We start from the raw sequence: 20,195 nt of genomic DNA, 5'->3' as shown, positions 1-20,195 counted from the left end.
CCACCAACCACTATTGATAGAATTTTCTAATCTCTGTTTTGTAGATATCATCAAAATTTTGATTTAGAAGGGGAGTCTGGTATAGTTGTTCGTTCAATTGGTACAGCTGTGTCCTTGACCCGGATTTCCTTTGAAAGGACACCTCCCTTGATGCCTGGTCATGCCTCACCTGCAGCAGTCTCGCCAGCCAAAGAGTGAGTGATTCAATAAATTGAATGAAAAAAATTTGACATGTGATATTAATGCTGTACACTGCGTGGCATTTCCCCCTCTGAGTGGTATTTCAGTGCTAGGTCAACCTGACCCCATTAGTGAAGTCAGCCCATGGGTGGAACAGATAGCGGTCAGGGGGAATCTGTGATGCCGCTGATGGTAATTAATTGTTGCAATATTTCATGGTATTGCTCAGTTGCTAACACAAATATGAAAATTGTTCCCTCACCACAAGCAAAGCAAGGGTTTCTTTCATCATATGCCATGGTTGATAATAATGTATCCTCTTAAGACTGCTCATAAGAGAGGTGTCAATTTAGTGGTTTTTGAGCTATCAATGAAATTAATTTGTTGTAATTTGCATATCAATAATTTAATTCCCAGCGGCAGAAAATGTTTGAAATAAGCATCATTATAAAGTAAAATTGATGATCTTGACACATGCCAAGTTTTGTTGTCCGGGCAGTAAAACCTTAAAAGATATGAATTTTTTATTGTAAATTTCATATTTGGCATGACTTGGTGAGATCCTTATTTCTCTCCCATAGTATTCCATGCCATGAATTATGTCCAAATATCAGTTTAGGAATAAAATATAAACCATTAGACGAAAATAATACTAATATTATTTTTTAAGCATTTAACTGGTTTAAATATTATGAGTTTTGGGCACATTTGAAAGCCAACTTTTTAATGACTTGATAATTTTTTTCTATACTTAAATCCCTTACGATGCAAGTCAAATTTTTTTTTTTTTTATGACTGTTAGGCATTATAGTTTGAAGATGTATACGGTACTGCTTTTGTGTGGTTGTCTCAGGAAATGCTGACTTTATAGTGTCATATAGGTGTCAATGTTTAGGGTATTCTTGCATGTTGAATAAGTAATATAATGTAAGTTCAAGTTCTCCTTTTGTGCACAAGTGAATATGTTAACTTTTTATAGACTGAAGCGTCCAGATATATATGGCAGTGATATCCCATAAATTAGATGACCTTTCTGTGGTATGTCTGTGGTGTTGTACTGATTTGACTCTGATTGTTATTCAGTTGTTTTATCTCTAAATTTGACTGACTGGAGTTCAATGGTATATCAGATGACTTTAAAAGACAATGACTAAATGTGTATTCTTGAAGGAAAGGTGATGATTCTATATAACCTGTATGGACAGTGTGTTCGTTTTGAATGTAGTTGGTCAATAAAGAGAAAAAGGTTACTACTTGGAATAAACTATATGCCCTCATAATTTTGAATCCTCTTTTGTCCACATACTATGTCCGTCTGTTTGAGCAAATCATCTAATTTAACAGTACCAGTGGTTAGTGTTAGTTGTAATTGATGATTGTTACTGCAATATTTGTAGCATGTCCAGTAACCTTGTTGGGTGATTGATTTTTTTCTTGTAAAGAAGTCATACTTTATAGGCAGATTGATAGTAAATTGAGATATTGACATCATACACAATATTGGTTTTTAGTCTTAACTGGACAATAAAATATTATCTTTGAGTTATTTTACCACATAAAGACATAAATCATATCAGTTTACTGTTATGATCAACACAACTGTTTGAGAGGAACGGAATTGGTAAAAACAATATACAGAACTTACTAAACATGAATAAATCAAGAAAATCAACTGCCAATATGATAATATTGCACAGGAACATAGATGCATATGTGTACTTTTGATATTTATTAAAATTCTTGAGATACTGCCGCTGAGTTTTGAATAACAAATTTTTTATTTAAGTGCACCATAATTTACAAGCACTTAAAATTAGATCACCAATTTGTGATATTCAAAGAAAACTATTAACCACAAGAATGTCAAATTTTCACTGATGTTTAGAAAGACAACTGATTTTTCAAATCAAAGTAATGAAGTGAAAGAGTCTGTTATTGTTTTCCCGCTATACAGACATATTATAAGACCATAAATATCCATAATTGCCCCCATTGGACACGGCACTGCCTAATACCAGTTGAACTCCAATGACCTCACGCAGGTAGCGAGCAGAGAGGGTTATTGGTCCCTTGGGAGTTCCAACTGAAATAGTGCTGATTCCACGCAGTGTGTAACAAAAGGTGCTTGTTGAAAAATTTATTATAACAGTTCATGAAAGTAACTCATTGTCTCCAAATGGTATTATGCATTCCAATCCAAAAATAGTTGCGACTTCATGTGAAGAAGATTGATGCAACTAGGTGTGGTGGGATGGCATTGATGTAATATTTTTATCTCTTGGGTTTCAATTGGTTGAAATAACTATAGAATATTGTCGGGTTATTGGTTGTCCTGACATTTTCAGGCAATGCTGTTCCATGCGCGAATGGTACTGGAGAAGAACGACTGTTTGTGCACATTGATTCTGGAATATGGGAGTGCAGATGCATTTTCTTTTCTTCTGTAGTTTTTCCAATGTGTTAATCGGGATGGTGGTGGTTCCCTGTCGGCCCTTGAACGACATATTGAGCTTTTGCGTCTTTCTCCGTTCAATAAGTGGGGTCCAGTTTAAATGCTCCATCATGTCTTTTACACTGTGTTGTTGGTTGTAGTCATTACAGACAAATCGACAGGCCCTTCTTTGAATCATTTCTATCTTATTGATTGATGTTGATATAATCAGGTCCCATATGCTGCCGCTGTATTCTAAAACAGGTCTTTCAAATACTTTATAACACTTTTCTTTCACTCTTGTGGGGCATGGTGATAGGTTCCGACTTATAAAGCTAAGGGTGTTATTGGCTTTGTTGCAAATCTTTTCAGTATGTTGGTTCCATCTTAACTTGTCGTTGATTGTTATGCCCAGGTAATGATGTTAAGTAAAGGGGTTCCAATACTGAAGATCAAGTTTATATCCAAAAATATGAAACTCGGGTTAAGTTGATGTGTTTTAATGTGGTCAATGGATGTAGTCCCATAAAGAGGACATTATAATTATAAATTCATCTTTTGGCAACTGTCTCTTCCTGACATAATACCAGTCTGAGGTGATTGGTCACAAATACCACCACCCTCCCCTCCAAAAAAAGAAAAGATCACTGAAGTTTAATATGGAATTAAAAAATATTTTTGAATTGATTGTTTGAAATTACTTTGATATCCTTGGATATCACGTGCTGTCCAACGTACCCAGCAATGTGTTTAGTAACCACTTATTCAATGATGTCAAACTCTCAGTATGTACGTCATTTCATTTGTCAATTTTCAATTATTATTCTGAATACCCATTTTGTCTTTCCATTGCCTATTACATAAAAATGACCTTTTGTCACACAGGATCTTGATTAGGTTATTACATAGAAATGTGAAATGGGTGATGCACATAGACGAAACCGTTCCCTTAAATTCCTAGTCTCTTGTCTTTCTGAATCGGGTTTCAGAAAATCATTTTAAAACTGTTCTTTTCTTATATACGGTTACAATTTTTCCAGTGACTGTTTCATCCTTTCCATCCAATGAGAAATTAAATAATTATTATCGGACCACAAATATTAATGTCATTGAGACGGTTTAAGACAACAATAACAAAAATTCTTTTCATCCACTGATCATTTTGCGTGCAACTATTTTATACACTTTCCCAGGAAAGATAAATGTGCACAGTAAATTAAACTAGAAGGGTAGTTATCTTGATTTTCAAATTATGATAGTAATAGTTGGCTATGATCCCTGGCAAAAAATCGCTTCTGACTTATCTAATATACTCATGGCAGAGAGTTGGGAAGAATGAAAGCAGATAATTAAAGATCCTTACTTAGAATATAGCTGGGATGGATTGCTCATCTTGAAAATATCAAATGCTTACCAACTTCCCCTCTCTCTCTATCTCTTTCTCCAGCGTTTGGGAGATATTGGGGTGGGAAATGTGTGCTTTGATAAGGGTAACACATTAATATCAAACTACTCATGCTAAGTTGCGTGCAGATTATCATCTTTCCGCTTTTCTTTCAAGAACAAATATCGTATATCTCTGGTTCTATTTGATTTTGTTGTTGCCATTACATATTTTTCAACTTTCAAGTTTTCATTCATTTGACTGCCGTCTCTCAATGTTGTCTGGTTGACTATATAGAAGTAATTGCACCTTTTTTCAGAAAAAGAAGTCTGGAGAGAGTGGGTTTGAATTTTAGGGGTTAAGAAGTTGAAAATTTATGGAATTTCAGTTTTCATCGTGATCTTTCAAAAATGAATTCATTTCTCAGATTGGCAATCTGTCAATATTTAGGAAAAAGAAGTTAAGAAATAGAAATGGGTTTATGTTTCTTTTAGATTATATTTTTATCATTTACTGTCATGTCCTTTTTGCATTTTTCTAGATGATTCACAATTTCTTCGTCAACTGCTCTCTTGATACTCATTTACCTTACTTATACATTTTCTCTGAAAACGTGAAGTGTTAATATGAAATAGATTTTTATTGAACATTATCAATATTATCATGATCTTCATCACCATTAAGATTTCATCATCATCATCAACTTCATTATCATAATCATCAATTTTTGGTATAGAATATAAACATATCTTAGATAAATCACAGAAATTGTCTCATTTATTTCATCCAGTATTTTGGGTTTATTTATTTAATTTTTTAAACCTTTCTCTTGTCGTTTAAGCCAAACAATTTTATTTGAATTGTTTGCTTTTAATAACTGTTAAAATAGACCGTTAAAAAAATTATAAAAACACCCTCCCCCCCAAAAAAAAAAAAAAAAAAAAAAAGAAACAACAAAAGTCAGACACAACCTGAAAATCTTGTGTTTGATGGGTCACAGTTCTAACACACATTCATACACACCTTTAAACATGGGTTTGGTAAAAATAAAAGTAAGATTGTATGATCCATTGATCGGAATGAAACATGAAAAAAAATAGAACTATTCAAGAGATGATATTGTATTTGATATTGTGCTGTTCAAAATATTATAGCTAGCTGATGTTGTAAAACTTGTTATTTGTTGTCATTTTTGTTGTTGCTAATCTAGAGGCCTTGTAAATTTGGAGCTTGTACTCTTTGGTCCAAATGTTACTGTTTAGCGTGTTGGAAATATATTTATATATTCATATGATGGTTGTTATTGTCTATTAAGTTTTCAACATAGCCTAGTTGTGTTTTATTTGGGTTTGTGAGGTTAAATAGGTTGTCATCTGAGAAGCCAGTGAATTAATGAAGTACGAAATTTACTCATAATATTTTTTCATATTTTTATTACAACAATCCAAAGCACCCAAAGCAGTTTTTAAGTCTCAGAAAACTCAAATAATTTATTTAAGTATTGTTTAATACTAATTGCAAAGTGATCCATTTGAAAATATGATAATAACCACCTTCTACTCTTCTTGCAAAATAACTTTGAAATTATTATTTCTATTTGTCGGTAACCAGCTTAGTTTACATGAGCTCTGTTTTTTTGGGTTTTTATTTTACTGTAATATAAAATGCTATGTTGTGTGGGTTTTTTTTAATTGTGTTTCTGGCCTGATGGAAAAAGAGTGTCTTCCATGCTAAATGCTCAAATATTATATCGTTTTTTGTTCCCGCTTTGTAGCCTGTACATTCCATTCTTGATTTGCATAAATGCGAAAATAGAAAGACATTGAAATGAAATACAAACAAACATTCTACATTCACTTTGTCTCTCCCCACCCCACCCCAATTTTCAAACTAAATCTAAAATTTGCGCTAAAGTTTTGGTCTATCCACTGGATTTTCAACATCAATTTTTTTATATCAGTTCTGTAAGAAAAAATTGATGTTAAAGATTAAGCTCCAAATTATTTTTGTTTTGCGTGTACCAAGTTTATCCTGCTTTCCCGTGAATGACTTTCTTCCTTCTTATGGAAACTATAATGCAAATATTGCTGACCAGATCTTGGACCAATGACAGCATCAATTTGTCACAGTATTTTGCTGTTTGACCAAAATCGGTATTTAAAAAACGTTGAAAATATTGATTTTATTCAGTAATGGATGTATAATTAAATTTAGTCACACCATATCTAATTTAAAAGTTTTATGTAGATAATTCACAAAAGATAATTGATTGGGGAAATCAGTCGTGCCTGTTGGGTTGATACATACAGATTTTTTTCTTCAAATTGGCATATATATTTTTTAGAATTGTTTTTTAAATTTTTTTTTTTTTTTTTTTTTTTTGTGTTTATTTATTAATTTTTTTTTCTTTTTGGAGGGGAAAATGATATGACAGATGAGTGGCATGACCTGTACTAATATGTTAGTTTTGATTTTTTTTTTTCTGCTGTATCTTTGAGAAAGTGTTTTGTGTGGGTTTGTAGTCTTGTGGTATTTGGGCCAGTCAGGCGGTCACTGTTTCAAGTCCTGCTCTTGGTGGCACCTGGTTGAGACTTGGGGAAAGACTTTACTCCCTCGGTGTAAAATGGTTACCTGGCCAGTAACAGCTTTGTAAAAAAACAAAACAAATAATAGTAATAATGCCATCGGGACAGCGCGTCTCGCTTTACCTGTTAAGTGTTGTTGTTGGCTTGGAAGTCCTTGTAAAGTGCTTGAGCACGTTTAGTGGATAATGTGCCATGTAAAAGTTCTTTACATATGGATTTCAAGTGAACTTAAACTTGAATGAGGAGCAAACTTCTTGCCGTATTTGATGTTGTGACCCATTGGATAAAGACATGACGTTGTTGGCATGGAACTGGAAATGTGCTTAAAAAAACAAAAAACACAGCTCCCTGAGTTCATATATTTTTAGACTGTTCACTTTTGCATCACATTATATTATGCTGCATTTGATTAATGCACCTCATCATTATGATTGAATCGACGAGTAGTGACTGTGAAAAGAATGATCAAAATATTTTTTTTTGGAAATTATCATTTGACATTTGTTGATTTTGATTATCATTCTCTCCACTGTTAGTTATATTGTTTTTTCTGTGTGTCGGTATGTGGTGACATGGATTAATACATACCTGCCAACCCTTCCGCTTTTGGTGGAATCATTCCTATTTCCACTCTTCCTTTTCTACAATTCCGCCATTGTCTATAAAACTCCCATTTTCAATAATAATAATGATGATGGTTAGGAGAGAAAAAAATGGAGATTGGGGGTGTTAAAAAGGTTAATTTAAAAAGAAATGATTGTCAGAAGGGAATTAAGCAGAAAAGTTAATGGCACTCCTTCCCCCATTCTAATACATGTGATATGTAGTTTTGCCAGCTGTGCCCGAATATTGTCTTTATGTGTTTGGTGGCAAAGTTGGTGGTCATTTCGATACAAAATTATCCGTTGTTAATAAATTCCTATTTTCTGACCTTTTGATTCCACTTTTGGAATACAAAGGGTTGGCAGGTCTGATTAATATTTGTTGTGTACATAATCTAACATTACTGAAGAACTAACTCTTATTATGTGTAGTTTATTGTTCTAGTTTTAGCCTTCTGTCCTAGATCTAACCATTCTCTAGACACTGTTTAATTCTTTTGTTTATCGGAGCAGTCATGGTGAATGGTGTGCTACGTGTGGATGAAATCCAATTACATTTGAAAAGTTAATATACGTGTCAGTGCATGACATAATCAGTCGGAAGGTGGAAATTTTGAGTTTGCATTTTTTTGCATTTTCTCTGAAAGAATCTGCTCCCCAGAGCATTTGAATCTTTATTTGAAGTAGATCGGGTGATTTTTCATGAATTTATGGTCAGATGTATGGGAAAGGTATCCAGTCACTTTTCTCAAATTTCATACTTTTTTAACTTGAGTAGCTAAAAAAAAATATTAAGAAGTGAAATTAAGCTTTGATACTTCCCGAAGATGTACAAAAAGGGTCGATTTAATCATTTATGACAAGAACTCATATTTGATAAAATTGAGCTTCTAACTAAACTTGGCAATATCTCAGTTCAAACCTTTTCACCATCCAACTGATTATGTCATTCACTGTAACATATATCAGGCCATTGTAACTGTTGCTCATAAATGTTTTCTCCCACACCTCTATCTATGCTGTGGAGTTCAAGCCTCTTGTAAACATTTTTACTTTTACATATTTTTTTCCATCTTTAATTTTTAATTTCGCTTCAATTGTTTTCAGATATTGAGTTCCTACCATAGTAAAAATTTTCTCTTTTTTTTTCCTAAAAAATCATCTACCCATTATCCACTATGCACATTATAATATTATTTTTATATTATTGACTCATTCTAACTTTTGTTTTCATCTTCTTATTTTTTTAATTTTTTTTTTTTGCTTAGTTTGCAGGATTCTTTTAAATTTCATTATTTTCATCTCCATATTATAAATTTTTTAAAAAGTTTTTATCGTGCTTCATGATAACTGAAATGTTGGTAAAAATTTGTCTCGATTCCTCAGTAACAATTCATATGCTTTATTTGCCATCATTATTCTACAATGTTTGTTTTGCAAGAAATCTTATCTTTTAATTATTATTTTTTTTATTATTATTCGTTTATTTTATTTTGATTTTTTTATTTTCTTTTGGAAAGGGAATTAGTAATGCAACTTCTAATTTTTCTCAACCACATGGTCTCAAGGATATAGTGATTTTATCGAGGCTTTATCCAAGCTTTGTTCATTATGCTGTATTCTCTGCCAATTTACTCAGTGCCACATTACTCTATTCATCCAAAGGTGACAAAAGTATGGTGCTCTTTTGGCAATGCATGATGTTAAAATGGATTGATCTGATGGTGTGGAATGCTCGACTGTTGATTTTATTTATTTTGTTTTTGTTTGCTGGTAGTTTGTTTTTGTCAATTTATTTATTTATTTATTTTTTTCATTAAGAAGGCCTTCTAGCTTTGATCTCTTCTTATAGATTTGTTGACTTAATTTTTTAATTTTTTTTTTCATCATGAGAATGAGATAATAAAGACCTGGAAACTTAATGTCAAATTGGGAGAGAGTCTAGAAGAGAGCACAGATTTTGTTGTCTTTTCTAACAATCCAGACTTGTAAGTCCTTCAACTATATTTAGAATTTCAACTCACTGGTATTGGGCAACAATTGATATAACTTTTTCAATCCCGGAGAGAATGTGATTAAAAAGAGTCTTTTCCAAGGACTCAACTAGGCACCGAGCGAGGCTTGAACACAGGACCCTCTGATCCAAAAGCGATTGTCGTCGTACCACAAGATCACAATCAATGTACAATTTTTACACTAATTAGGTAATGTGGACACCTGTAAATTGGCAGAGATTTATGTTATAATTTTGAAAATATCTATCAATGTAGTCGTAACATTATATAGGAGAGAAAGGATATGAATGGATGTAAGTTACCACTTCAATCCGATATTATGTACAAATCAGGCCTGCGTACTGCTATTGAAAATTGATAGTGCTTTGCTTTTTTTTTTTTTGTTGCTCAAACTGTTTGTTTTTTTTAAAAACCTTGTAAAGGAAGGTTTGGTGTCAGAGCAGTTATGTTTGGGGGGTCCGGATAACTTATTTGGTAGAGCACTCCTTCACATGAAAAGGGAACTTGATTGATCCCAGATGCAATCAAGAATTTTTTTTTCTTACCCCACCCTCCCTGTCCACCCAGCAGTGATTGGGTAGCTGGATCTGTTAGATCTGGTGAGGAGTACTTTGCAATAGACTAGCATACTATTCAAATGATCGCATTCACTTGCTCATGTCCATTTCACACTATAGAAACCGGGATAAACTCTGGTTCCATTGACCTATTGGTTCTAGAATAAACTGCTACTTATGTTTGGGATTTTAAAACATTTTTATTTTAAAAACTCCCGTGATAATTTTGAGTGTATAAAGTTATTTCTAGTAATTACTTTTGTGTAAAATTTCAAGCAGGTCTGACAGATAAACCAGTTGCCGAATATTTGAATGCTTCAAAATATTAAAAATTACATAAATTTACCTTTATGCTATTTTTAAAAATTTTTTCATTAATTCTTTTGAATAAAAGCATTTAAACATTACACAAATTTTCATAATTCGGACATTAACTCTTTTTATCTTCAGCATCATTTTAAGTTTAGCATAATACTGGATTGATGTGCTGGTTTACATTTCTTGAAGTTTTCATATTCTGTTCCGTTCTCTCCTTTTCATTTCTTACACATATATATTTATATAGCATATAATTTTAGATCTAATATTGTCTTATCATTGAGCAACCATAAGTATTCCAATTCTAAATGTTTGTAGTGAAATTTTATGCGTCTTTTCATCCAGAAGGCTTTTTGTACAAAGACCGGGATGTGCATATGACTCATTGACCATTTAGATTAGACCACCTTTTGGTAGATGCATCAAAGGTAGATAGATACCCGAGTAGACATCTTGACAAAGTTTTAAAACTGTATTGGAGCTTTTCTGGTTGTTCATTGATCAAATGGGTTATGGCCATTCTAATAAAAATTACATATATATTTCTAACATTTTCTTTATTCCTCTCCTCCCCACCCTGGCTCTCAACCTGCACCCCACAACGCACCCACCCACCCACTCTATCCTCACCCTCGATGTTGTAACCATAAATGTCAACTGCTGTTGTATTGCATGCTTACTTCTACACCCAATGCTGAATAGCTCTCACCACCACCATCGACACCACAACAACCATCACCAAACTAGGCACCACCAACACCACAATCATCACCATCACCAGAATTCCATTAAACACCAGCACCATACTCAACACCACCATCACCATCACCACCACCACCACCAACATAAAATCAACAGCCATCAATCTTTGGAGACTAAACCTATCGAGATAGCCAGACACACTCGCCCAAAAGTGTCTGTATCATCTTCATCTACTCAATCCGATGACCAGGCACCGTTACCAACGGGACACAATTCGTGTTGCGGGACACCCTCGGTGTCGTCCCCAATCTTCAACACAAGTGGCAGCAGGTCAACACGTTCACCGCCCAAGTACTTTTGTTTTTCTTACAGCTCCTCTTTAGATGAAGATCACCCTGCAGGATTAAGTACTAACCCATCACAACAACAGCTCCAGCTGCAGTCTGGTACGGATTCCCCAGTTATTCTTTCTGCCCCTGTAAGCTCAAATCCATCCCCATTCACCGGCCATCATTCCCAAAATCCGCAACGGAATTCAACATCACCGGTTAGGAACACGACCACAAGCAGCCAGAGGCTTTCAGAATCTGATGTTGGTTCACCTCCAAAAGGCAAGCAATGTTGTAACTGATCTTTTAGGTCCTGGAAATTGTTTGTAATAATTTGATACCAAATTATAAAACTAACGAAAAACATTGTCAAAATCAAAAGAAAATAATTTTATCAGTGTGTTCCTGGCAAAAAAACTCTTTTTTTTTTCTTCTCAAGTTTGACATTTTGTATTTTTTATCTTGAAAAAGTTTGTTGTGCTCTGTTTGAAGACCATTTAAGTATGGAGGCTCGTAAATATGAAACTAAATTGTCTTTACCAACTATTCTATTTTAATAAAATTACTTTAACTTTATTGTGTTCTACATTTCAGCTGCCAGTAGAGCCAGCAGTGAGAGCAGTGTTGGGGGAACGATCAACCCTACAGCCCTGTCCAGGGCCAGTCACTACAAGTCATCTGCCCTGCAACAGAGTATTGACATGGTGGTAAGTAGAGAGAGATCTAGTTGTATTTTTATGACTGGTACTGGTAGTTAGAATGGGTTTTTTTAGTGATAATAGTTTTAAATAGTGGGGTTAAGGTTTGTAGTGGTTTGGTAGTGATCTCATTTTGTCTCTGTAGGGGAGTGACATACCACTAGACCACATTTCGCACAGAGTCATATTTTATTATTATTAGTAGTATTATTATTATTATTATTGTTATTATTATTTTTAAAAAATTTAAATTCCCTTTTTCATGTTTTTTTCCAGGAGTATCCTTTCTTCACCATGCGTAGCTTTCCTCTTGGCTTCATTGTCAGTCTAGGAGGCGTTGTGTCCAGTCGCTCTGTCAAGCTCCTTGATAAGATACATAACCCAGGTCAGGGATATTCAAATGTTAAAAACTTAATTATGGTTTTCCACCTTAAACTTTGGTATAATTTTAGCCCGTGCCAGAAGTTGGATGGACTCGAAAGGCATTTTGCAAGAAAGAAAACTGCAATAGATTCTTCTTTATCCTTAAATATGGTCCAATCTTTCAACATTTTTGTCAGATAAAAAGCTTTCATTTCCCAAAAGCAAAATAGATTCTGTAAGGTAATGAATGTGTTTAGATGACTTAAAAGTAAGTCTATGATTTGAGATGCATAACGATGGTGACAAACCTGGTTCTGGTACAAAGTGGCTTTTATTTTTTATGGTATTCGTGCCAGTTGTCACTTCGTGAAATATGTGCACTAAGAAAATAATAAAGCACTGCATTAATTTGGCTTATAGCCTACTTGGGTAATAGACAAATCATATGAGGTGCCCCAGGCCTGGTGAAATTGTAAAACGAGGCTATATAGATTTAGATAATTTTTATTTTTGTATATAAGCTCAGTCAATACCAGGCTATGACAAAATTGCTTTTTTTAGGCTTGACTATTTTTCTTCTCGTGTTTAGTTGATCCATTTACCAATCAATCAATTTACCACTTTGTATTTCCCCCCAGAGGAACCTGAAACCAGAGACGCATGGTGGAGTGAATTAAGGACAGAGATCAAGGCCCATGCTTCCAAACTAGGATGCCATGCTGTGTTGGGATACCAAGAGCAAACCACTATATGGTAGTGTCTTAATTATATGTAATAATAATAATAATTGAGCTTTTATATAGCGCAATATGCACTAAACTTGCTCAAAGTGCTTTATAATGCGTCCCTGTCCAACAGCAACATTTAACATTGAGGACAAGACATGACGCCTGTAAGACGATATTATTTTTTCGGACAGAGACAACACCAGGTACTCATTTTAAACCTGAGTACAGTGAGAGAATGTGAGCAAGAGCCTTTATCAAGGACTCAACTATGCGCCGAGCGAGGCTTGAACCCAGGACCTTTCGATCAGACAGCAAGTGTCATACTTTAAGACCACATAGCCACATATGTAACAGTAACCAGAAATCTCAGGCTTGCCAAACAATCTAAACTTGCGTATCTTTATGTCCTCAATATTCATCTTTGAGAAAACTAACAAGAGTATCCATAATATAGAATAAAATTGACCAAACAGTGGCCTCATACGTTGAAATTGTAAGGTTGTCTTTTATTTTGAAACACAAGGGCTGAGGAATTGTGTATTTTGACAACAAAATCGGTCATGAGTTATTAATTGTTGTATTCATACCACCATCCTGCTATTTTTAAAAATTAATTTTTCTTTTCTTTTTCTGGACTCAATAGATTGATGATGTGTTTGGTTCAAAGTAATATAATATTATTGCAGACACAATCCTTTAAGTAACAAACATGTTGTTTTCTTTCAGATAGAGTGAGTTTTAATCCTCCACACTAGGAAGCGGATTGAAACCATTTTCTGAATAATTTTCCAGAAATTCAGACCTCTGAAGACATTATGTTTATTTGTCACACCATCACATCACAACTGATTCTATAATCAATGTTTAGCTCTCAAAGAACGTTTTTGAATTTTTAAAATAGGCAATTAATGTTTATTTATTATTATTATTTTTTTAATGATGAAGAATTTGGTAAGCAATGTCTGGTTACAATTACTGAAAAATGAACCACTTTTGTCCCTTTTTTCTCATAGCGATGATGTAATAATTCTGTCTGCCATGGGAACAGCTGCCAAGGTCAACCTTGACTTCAATATCACTCATCGCCAAGGGACTGGACTCTCTGCCCAAGGTGCTGCACAAGTAAGTTATTTTTAAAAAGAAGCTGGACTGATTGGCTCCAAGATTTATAGAGAATTTCTGTTCTCATGCTACTTTTTCGGAGTTTTGACCCCTCTTTCCACCCGGCAGTATGATTGGGTAGCAGGGTGGGGCGAGTAAGTCTCCCCGCCCTATAGCCGTAGCAAGGGTTTTCGATAATCATGTAATGCTGCAGAAACTAGGGTAATCTCCAGCTCCATGGGTCTTATGACTCTGGAAGATTGTTTTTTTTTTTCCATTCAGGAAACTTTGAATTAACATGAAATTTATTGTTAATGCGGGTGCACTGACAGTAGTGTAGTAGATGTGGCTGTCTTTGGAAGATCATTCATTCAAAATTTGTAGCTTTTATTTGGGGAGGGGGGGAATTCTTTTCATGAATATCAAAATGCTTTGCCTGGTGGTCAATTGTAGATCGATTTTTTTAAAAAGCCCTCTTATGTTGGAGAGAGTACTTTAATTCAAAATTTGCATCTCAATGATGAATATTCTGTAATATTATCAATACCTTGAACTTCTCTGTCTTAAACTCAGGTCATCGCTTCCCCAACTTCATCAATTCCTGGTGTAGAAAGGCCGATAAGTAGCAGAGAACCTGGCAGTGCTGGTAGTGCCTCAGGGGGAGATGGAGAAAAGGGTGGAGCCAAGGAACGTCACCTGTATGTAGACATTGGGCTAGCCAATCAAGCAATGGCAAAAAGTCTTGGAATGGCTGATGCCGGGTAAATTTTTGGATACTATTTTTTGCTACATCTAAAAGCTATTCCCAAGAGCAAAAAAATAAATTTGATTATTCTTCTCTTCTGCTCTACTTTCGATAGACTGGGCCATCCTTTCTATCACCAACATCATCCTCTCCCTCTTCATCTTGCTACATCTCTTCCTACTAGTCTTTTCTCCTTGTCTTTTTCTTCCCCTTCTTCAGTACAATGTCTAAAACAGGAGGCAGAAATGATTTAATTTACATATCATGATAAAACTTGTAAATTTAAGTGATCTAAACCAGGATTTCAAATAATGAAAACTTTAACAACAATATTATAGTGGGTTTATGATATAAGAAAAATAGGTGTTTTGGATAGAATGAATATATATAAGTTTTTGCTTGTGTTTGTGTGTGTGTGTGTTGGGAGGGGGGGGGGGTTGCTGTTTCTTTAAAATTATAATAATGATGATATTTGATTATATGAGTATTTGAAAACTGTTTTTTTTACCTAAATTTGTATGTCCTATCAGGTATGAAGAAGGCCACCAACACGTCCAATGTTCATTATGTCACATTCCTTACAATGCAAACAGTCTTCCCTTTGATGTTCATCTCACCAAGTGTGCCATGTGCCGGTCAGTTTGTTGATTGCATTTATTTTAAAAAATCAACTTGCCTCAAAATATGTCAGAGTAGTTGAATGGATCCCCTTTTTTTTTTTTTTTTTTTGCACAAATTTTAATAGTATAAGTAATTTCTATCTTTTAAGATGTTATGGTACTCACAGATGATACATTAGCAACAGTAGCAACAGTAGTATCAGTAATAATAGATTAGTAGTAGTATCAGTAGTGGTAGTTGTGGTGATAGTGGTATGAGTATCAGCAGCAGGTAGTTGTTTGTTCATTATAATTACTTACCAATGAAATTTGTAACAAACATATTACTACACGTAGTTTTAATTAAAAGTGTAGAGATTTTCCAAGTGTTAACTTAATTACTGTGAACTTGATATTGTGTTAAATCATGTTAGTGTTAGTGCAACGCCTTATCCAAATCGTCATTTTGGCTTTCAAAAATATATTCATATATCAATTTACCTCCCTTTTACAAAGCAAAAAGTTTGTTCCTGAAGTGTTGTTCACCACCATTGATCCTCCCGAGGAGATGCCTATTTGGAGTCGTGGCTCTCTTATTCAAGCTAGGTAAGGACACTCCCATAGCGGGCAGGGAGGCACATACTGTGTCTTCTATTCCCCTATGTCTGTTTTCCAACATGCTTTGTCTTTGTCTTGGAATGAGATTACATGGTTTTGTCCTGGCCCTGGCCGGATACACTGTCTGGGATGGAAACAGTCAAATGTATAGTTAGTTTTGGGAGATGATATTTTTTCCCTTGTAAATCATCTCTCTGTTATGCACTGTATCATGTTTTGTTTATGTATTATATATGATTTGTAAACATTTGAGTGTATTCCTTTTTGTGGGGACCTATGCTTGTGTCTGCTGGATGAGACTTTTAGGTGATCTCAAACTAAGTACACTGATAGTGTACTCTTGGAATCTACATCTGTTCCCTATTTGAACCAATTCCCTTTTGTCTGCCTTATTCTTGGATGCTTTAATTGTAATTCTAAAACTTCTTACTATCCGATATTATTCCTTTTTACTGGCACTTATATGACCTTAATTTGTTGCAAGCGCCGTAGAACCCTTAAAACCAAAAACAAACAATAGGTAAGGACACAACTATGAGAATGGTAATTATTATGATTATTATTAAATGTTAAATAAATGCCATTGACAGGGAGATCCACAACTTAAAATATGTATTTGATGAATAAGTTTTTGATTGTTATAATTTTGATTGTTCATGATGTAAATGATGATCATGGTTATAATCATATCAAGGAATCTTTGACCTGAACCTTTCTTTTTTTTTTTTTTTCACCGGGTATTTAATGGCCTTTGACCTAAGCTATCTTTCCTATGATATGTTGTGTAATATTGCGTTTGTAACCTCATAAATCTCTATAAAGTGGTTTGAATTTAGTAGCTGGCTTTGTTTGAACTGGTGGAAAGTACTTTGCGATTAGTGTCCTATCCAAAGGTTGGCAAGCATTTGTTATTGTTCATTCCGCGTTATAGAAACTAGGATAAACTCAGGCTTAATGGCTCTGAAGGAGTAATTTTTTTTCTTTCTGCCACAACAAAATTGATGATGGTAGCAATTATGATTTGATAGAAATTCAGTCTCGGTATTGAATGGACAAGGTTCTCTTTGGATTATTTAGATAATTCCCTAATCGAGGGAGTGTGCTTTTTGTTGGAGATGTTGTTTGTTTCTTGTATTTTTCTTTCTTGCTTTGCCAGACACTGTTCCCTACATACTTTTTCAGATCTTGTCTTACAGCATTGCCTGCTCCCTAATTTGTCACTGTGATTCTGGGTGGGGTTCCCGACCTCCCATCGTGGGCAGGGAGGCGCTTACTGTGTCTTCTATCCCTCTATAGTTGTTTTCCAGTTTGCCTTCTGTCTTTTCCTTGGAATGAGATTACTTGGTTTCGACATGGCCCAGGCCAGAGTCCTTGGCTGGGAGGGAAATAGTCAAATGTATAGTTATTGTTTTGGGAGATATTTTTTTTTCTTTATAAATCATCTCTCTGTTATGTATTAATAGATTTGTTGTTTTAATTTATAATGTAGGCATTTGAGTGTATTCCTCTTAGTGGGATACTGGCTCGTGCCTCGATGAGACTTTTGGATGATCTCAAACTATGCACAATGATAGTATGCTCTTGGAATCTACGCCCATTCCCTATTTGTACCATTCCCCTTTACCTTACTACTTCTAGGGCGCTTTACTTGTAATTCTATAACTTTTATACTATCCCATTTTCTTCCTTTTTACTGGCGCTGATATGACCTAAATATGTTGCAAGCGCCGTAAAACCCTTAAAAACAAAAACTGTGATTGGATCTACATTGATCCACATCCTTGTTATCGCGTCCTTCCCCTTGTATCACTTGTCCTTTTCATGTCGCTTCATATCCATATTCTGGAATAAGACAGTTAGGTGTCATTATCTTTTTATAAGGGATTTTGTATTTTTACATGTAGATCATCTCTCTTTATTGAATGGGTTTTATTTTTTGGGTAACAATCTAACAATCTAGTCTTTTTGTTGAGATCTGGTTCTTGTTTCTGTGTGGGACTTTTGGTGATCTCAGTCCACTGGGCGGGGTTCCTGACCTCCCATAGTGGGCAGGGAGGCACTTACTGTGTCTTCTATCCCCCTTTACCTTATTTCCAACATGCTTTCTGTCTTTGTCTTGGGATGAAATTACTTGGTTCTGTCCTGGCACTGGCCGGATACCTTAGCTGGGAGGGAATCAGTCAAATGTATAGTTAGTTTTGGGAGATGATATTTTTTTCCTTGTAAATTATCTCTCTGTTATGCACTGTATTATATTTTATTTACGTATTATATATGATTTGTAAACCTTGAGTGTAATCATCTTAGTGGGGACCTGTGATTGTGTCAGGATGAGACATTTAGGTAATCTCAAACTAAGTACACTGATAGTGTACTCTTGGAATCTATATCTGTTTCCTATTTTGAACTAAATTCCCCTTTGTCTTACCTTTCCTTGAGTGCTTTAATTGTAATTTTAGAACTTTTTACTATCTCATTTTCTTCCTTTTTACCGGCACTGATGTGACCTTAATGTGTTGCAAACGCTGTAAAACCCTTTAATACAAAAAACAAACGATCTCAGACCAGACACAAGAATAGATCTTTACTTGATATTGACTTATGCTTGAGTGTGTTGTTATCATTATTTTACAGATTGTGCAGGGCTAAAACTAAGAACAAGAATTCCGAGCAGTCAGCAAGGGAAGTTAGTGATGTAAGTAGTATTGATGAATGGTAAATGGTCGAATACTGATGTTCTAGAGGGTATAAGCATGGCTCAGCAGTACGGTCTTTGCTTCGTACCCGAAAGGTACAGAGTTCGATCACCCGCCGCTGCGCTGTGTGGCCTTGAGCAAGTCACCTCGCCCTAGCTCAATTTGCAACGCTGCACTGCGACTGATGCCTGGGAATTGACCCTAGAGAAAAATGTCCCCTATGGGATGAATAAAGGAAATTTTTTTTTTTTTTTGATATTAAGATTTAATTTTATGTCTAATCCAATATGATGTACGATCTGTCATGTTTAATGGAATTGATTGGTGTGCTGATGTTTATTTTTTTATTTTTTTCCCCCTATCTTTCTTCAGCTTTTATTTCCGAGCCTTGATTAAACATGTGTTATATATTTTAAATGAAAGCTGAATGAGTTACACACTTCTAAAGACCAGATAATTATAAAATATAATCTCATTTCATTGCTTTTGAGACTAACTTTGATTTGTGATGAATCCAAGGGATTGGGTTTTATAATAAATGTGAATTTGAATTATACTAGTGTCTGGAGAAGTAAATAAGTAATTAAAACTAGCAAATAAATGAAATCTTGTATTTTACAAGCATCTAAGAGACCGTATCTATATTTTGAAAAAGGAAATTGAAGCTGATCTTTCTTTACTGATTATATTTTTCCTCGTATATTTTCTCATTTCTGCTTTTCAGAGCCTGCCGTTCTTAGAGTATGAAGTTCACAATCAACTCATTAACAAGTTGAAGGTAATCAATTGGACATTTCTAATACAATTATTCTGCTGCTGAAAAAGATATGCAATACATATTACCTATTACTGAATTTAGAAAATAATACACTTAAAAGGTTTACTATGTTTCATTATAAACAAGTGAAGAGTTTTAATGCTATAGGTTATAAATCTATTTTTCTACTTTTGAGACTGATTTGTGCTGTGTCCAATTGCTTGAATTAATGGATGTATTTGGATTTTGTTGCATTACAATTTATTTTTTAAAATGTAATTTAAAAAATTGCATGATAACTCCCCTGTCATATTAAAAAGATGTTTCTACACCTAGTACGGACAAATCACTCACCTGTCTTCAATAAATAATTATTTATATCCCCCCCCCCCTCCCCCACTGGTGGTAAATACAGTTGTATATGTAAGCAACTCTGTCCCTTCAAATGTTAGAGGCCTTTTGTCATTGGCTGTGTCGACTCATAGCTAATGAGCATAATAGACTTTCTTTTAAAACAAATGATCCTTTGAATAACAACTTCTCTCACTGTCACTTATAAGAAAGAATATTGCCAATTCTAAAATGTTCCAGCATAACAGATTAGTAGAAAACGGTAAGGGCTGCCTGAAGCCGGTGATCGTAAAATACTAACGAAAGAGTGAAAATGGAAAGGCTTCGTATGGGAACAAAACAGACAATGGACGTTTCGGGTACAAACCCTTCATCAGCACAACAATACACAAATAAACGTGGAAAACAAATAAAATATAATGAAAAATAACTTGTA

The 20,195-nt window shown here is 34.5% G+C and overlaps 1 protein-coding gene across 3 annotated transcripts in view; it reads left to right on the top strand.

Moving 5' to 3' along the window:
* The window catches only part of LOC144978461 (C2 domain-containing protein 5-like), a 70,987-nt gene that overhangs the window by 12,488 nt on the left and 38,304 nt on the right, over positions 1-20,195 (top strand). For 2 of the 3 annotated variants that reach the window (XM_078924570.1, XM_078924571.1), the window contains exons 9-19: positions 45-194; positions 10,775-11,385; positions 11,698-11,810; positions 12,078-12,186; positions 12,803-12,917; positions 13,906-14,014; positions 14,567-14,754; positions 15,269-15,373; positions 15,854-15,943; positions 18,590-18,650; positions 19,376-19,429. In XM_078924570.1, coding sequence (XP_078780696.1) covers positions 45-194; positions 10,775-11,385; positions 11,698-11,810; positions 12,078-12,186; positions 12,803-12,917; positions 13,906-14,014; positions 14,567-14,754; positions 15,269-15,373; positions 15,854-15,943; positions 18,590-18,650; positions 19,376-19,429 — 1,705 coding nt within the window. The remainder of the gene's footprint in view (positions 1-44; positions 195-10,774; positions 11,386-11,697; positions 11,811-12,077; positions 12,187-12,802; positions 12,918-13,905; positions 14,015-14,566; positions 14,755-15,268; positions 15,374-15,853; positions 15,944-18,589; positions 18,651-19,375; positions 19,430-20,195) is intronic. The other variant, XM_078924572.1, reaches the window with a different exon arrangement.

This window comes from Berghia stephanieae, chromosome 8 (assembly GCF_034508935.2).
Source record: "Berghia stephanieae isolate SIO BIC M18660-M18661 chromosome 8, UCSD_Bste_1.3, whole genome shotgun sequence".
NCBI classification, from domain to species: domain Eukaryota; kingdom Metazoa; phylum Mollusca; class Gastropoda; order Nudibranchia; family Aeolidiidae; genus Berghia; species Berghia stephanieae.
Note: the sequence above shows the minus strand (reverse complement) of the source record. Positions and strands in the feature narration are given on the sequence as shown.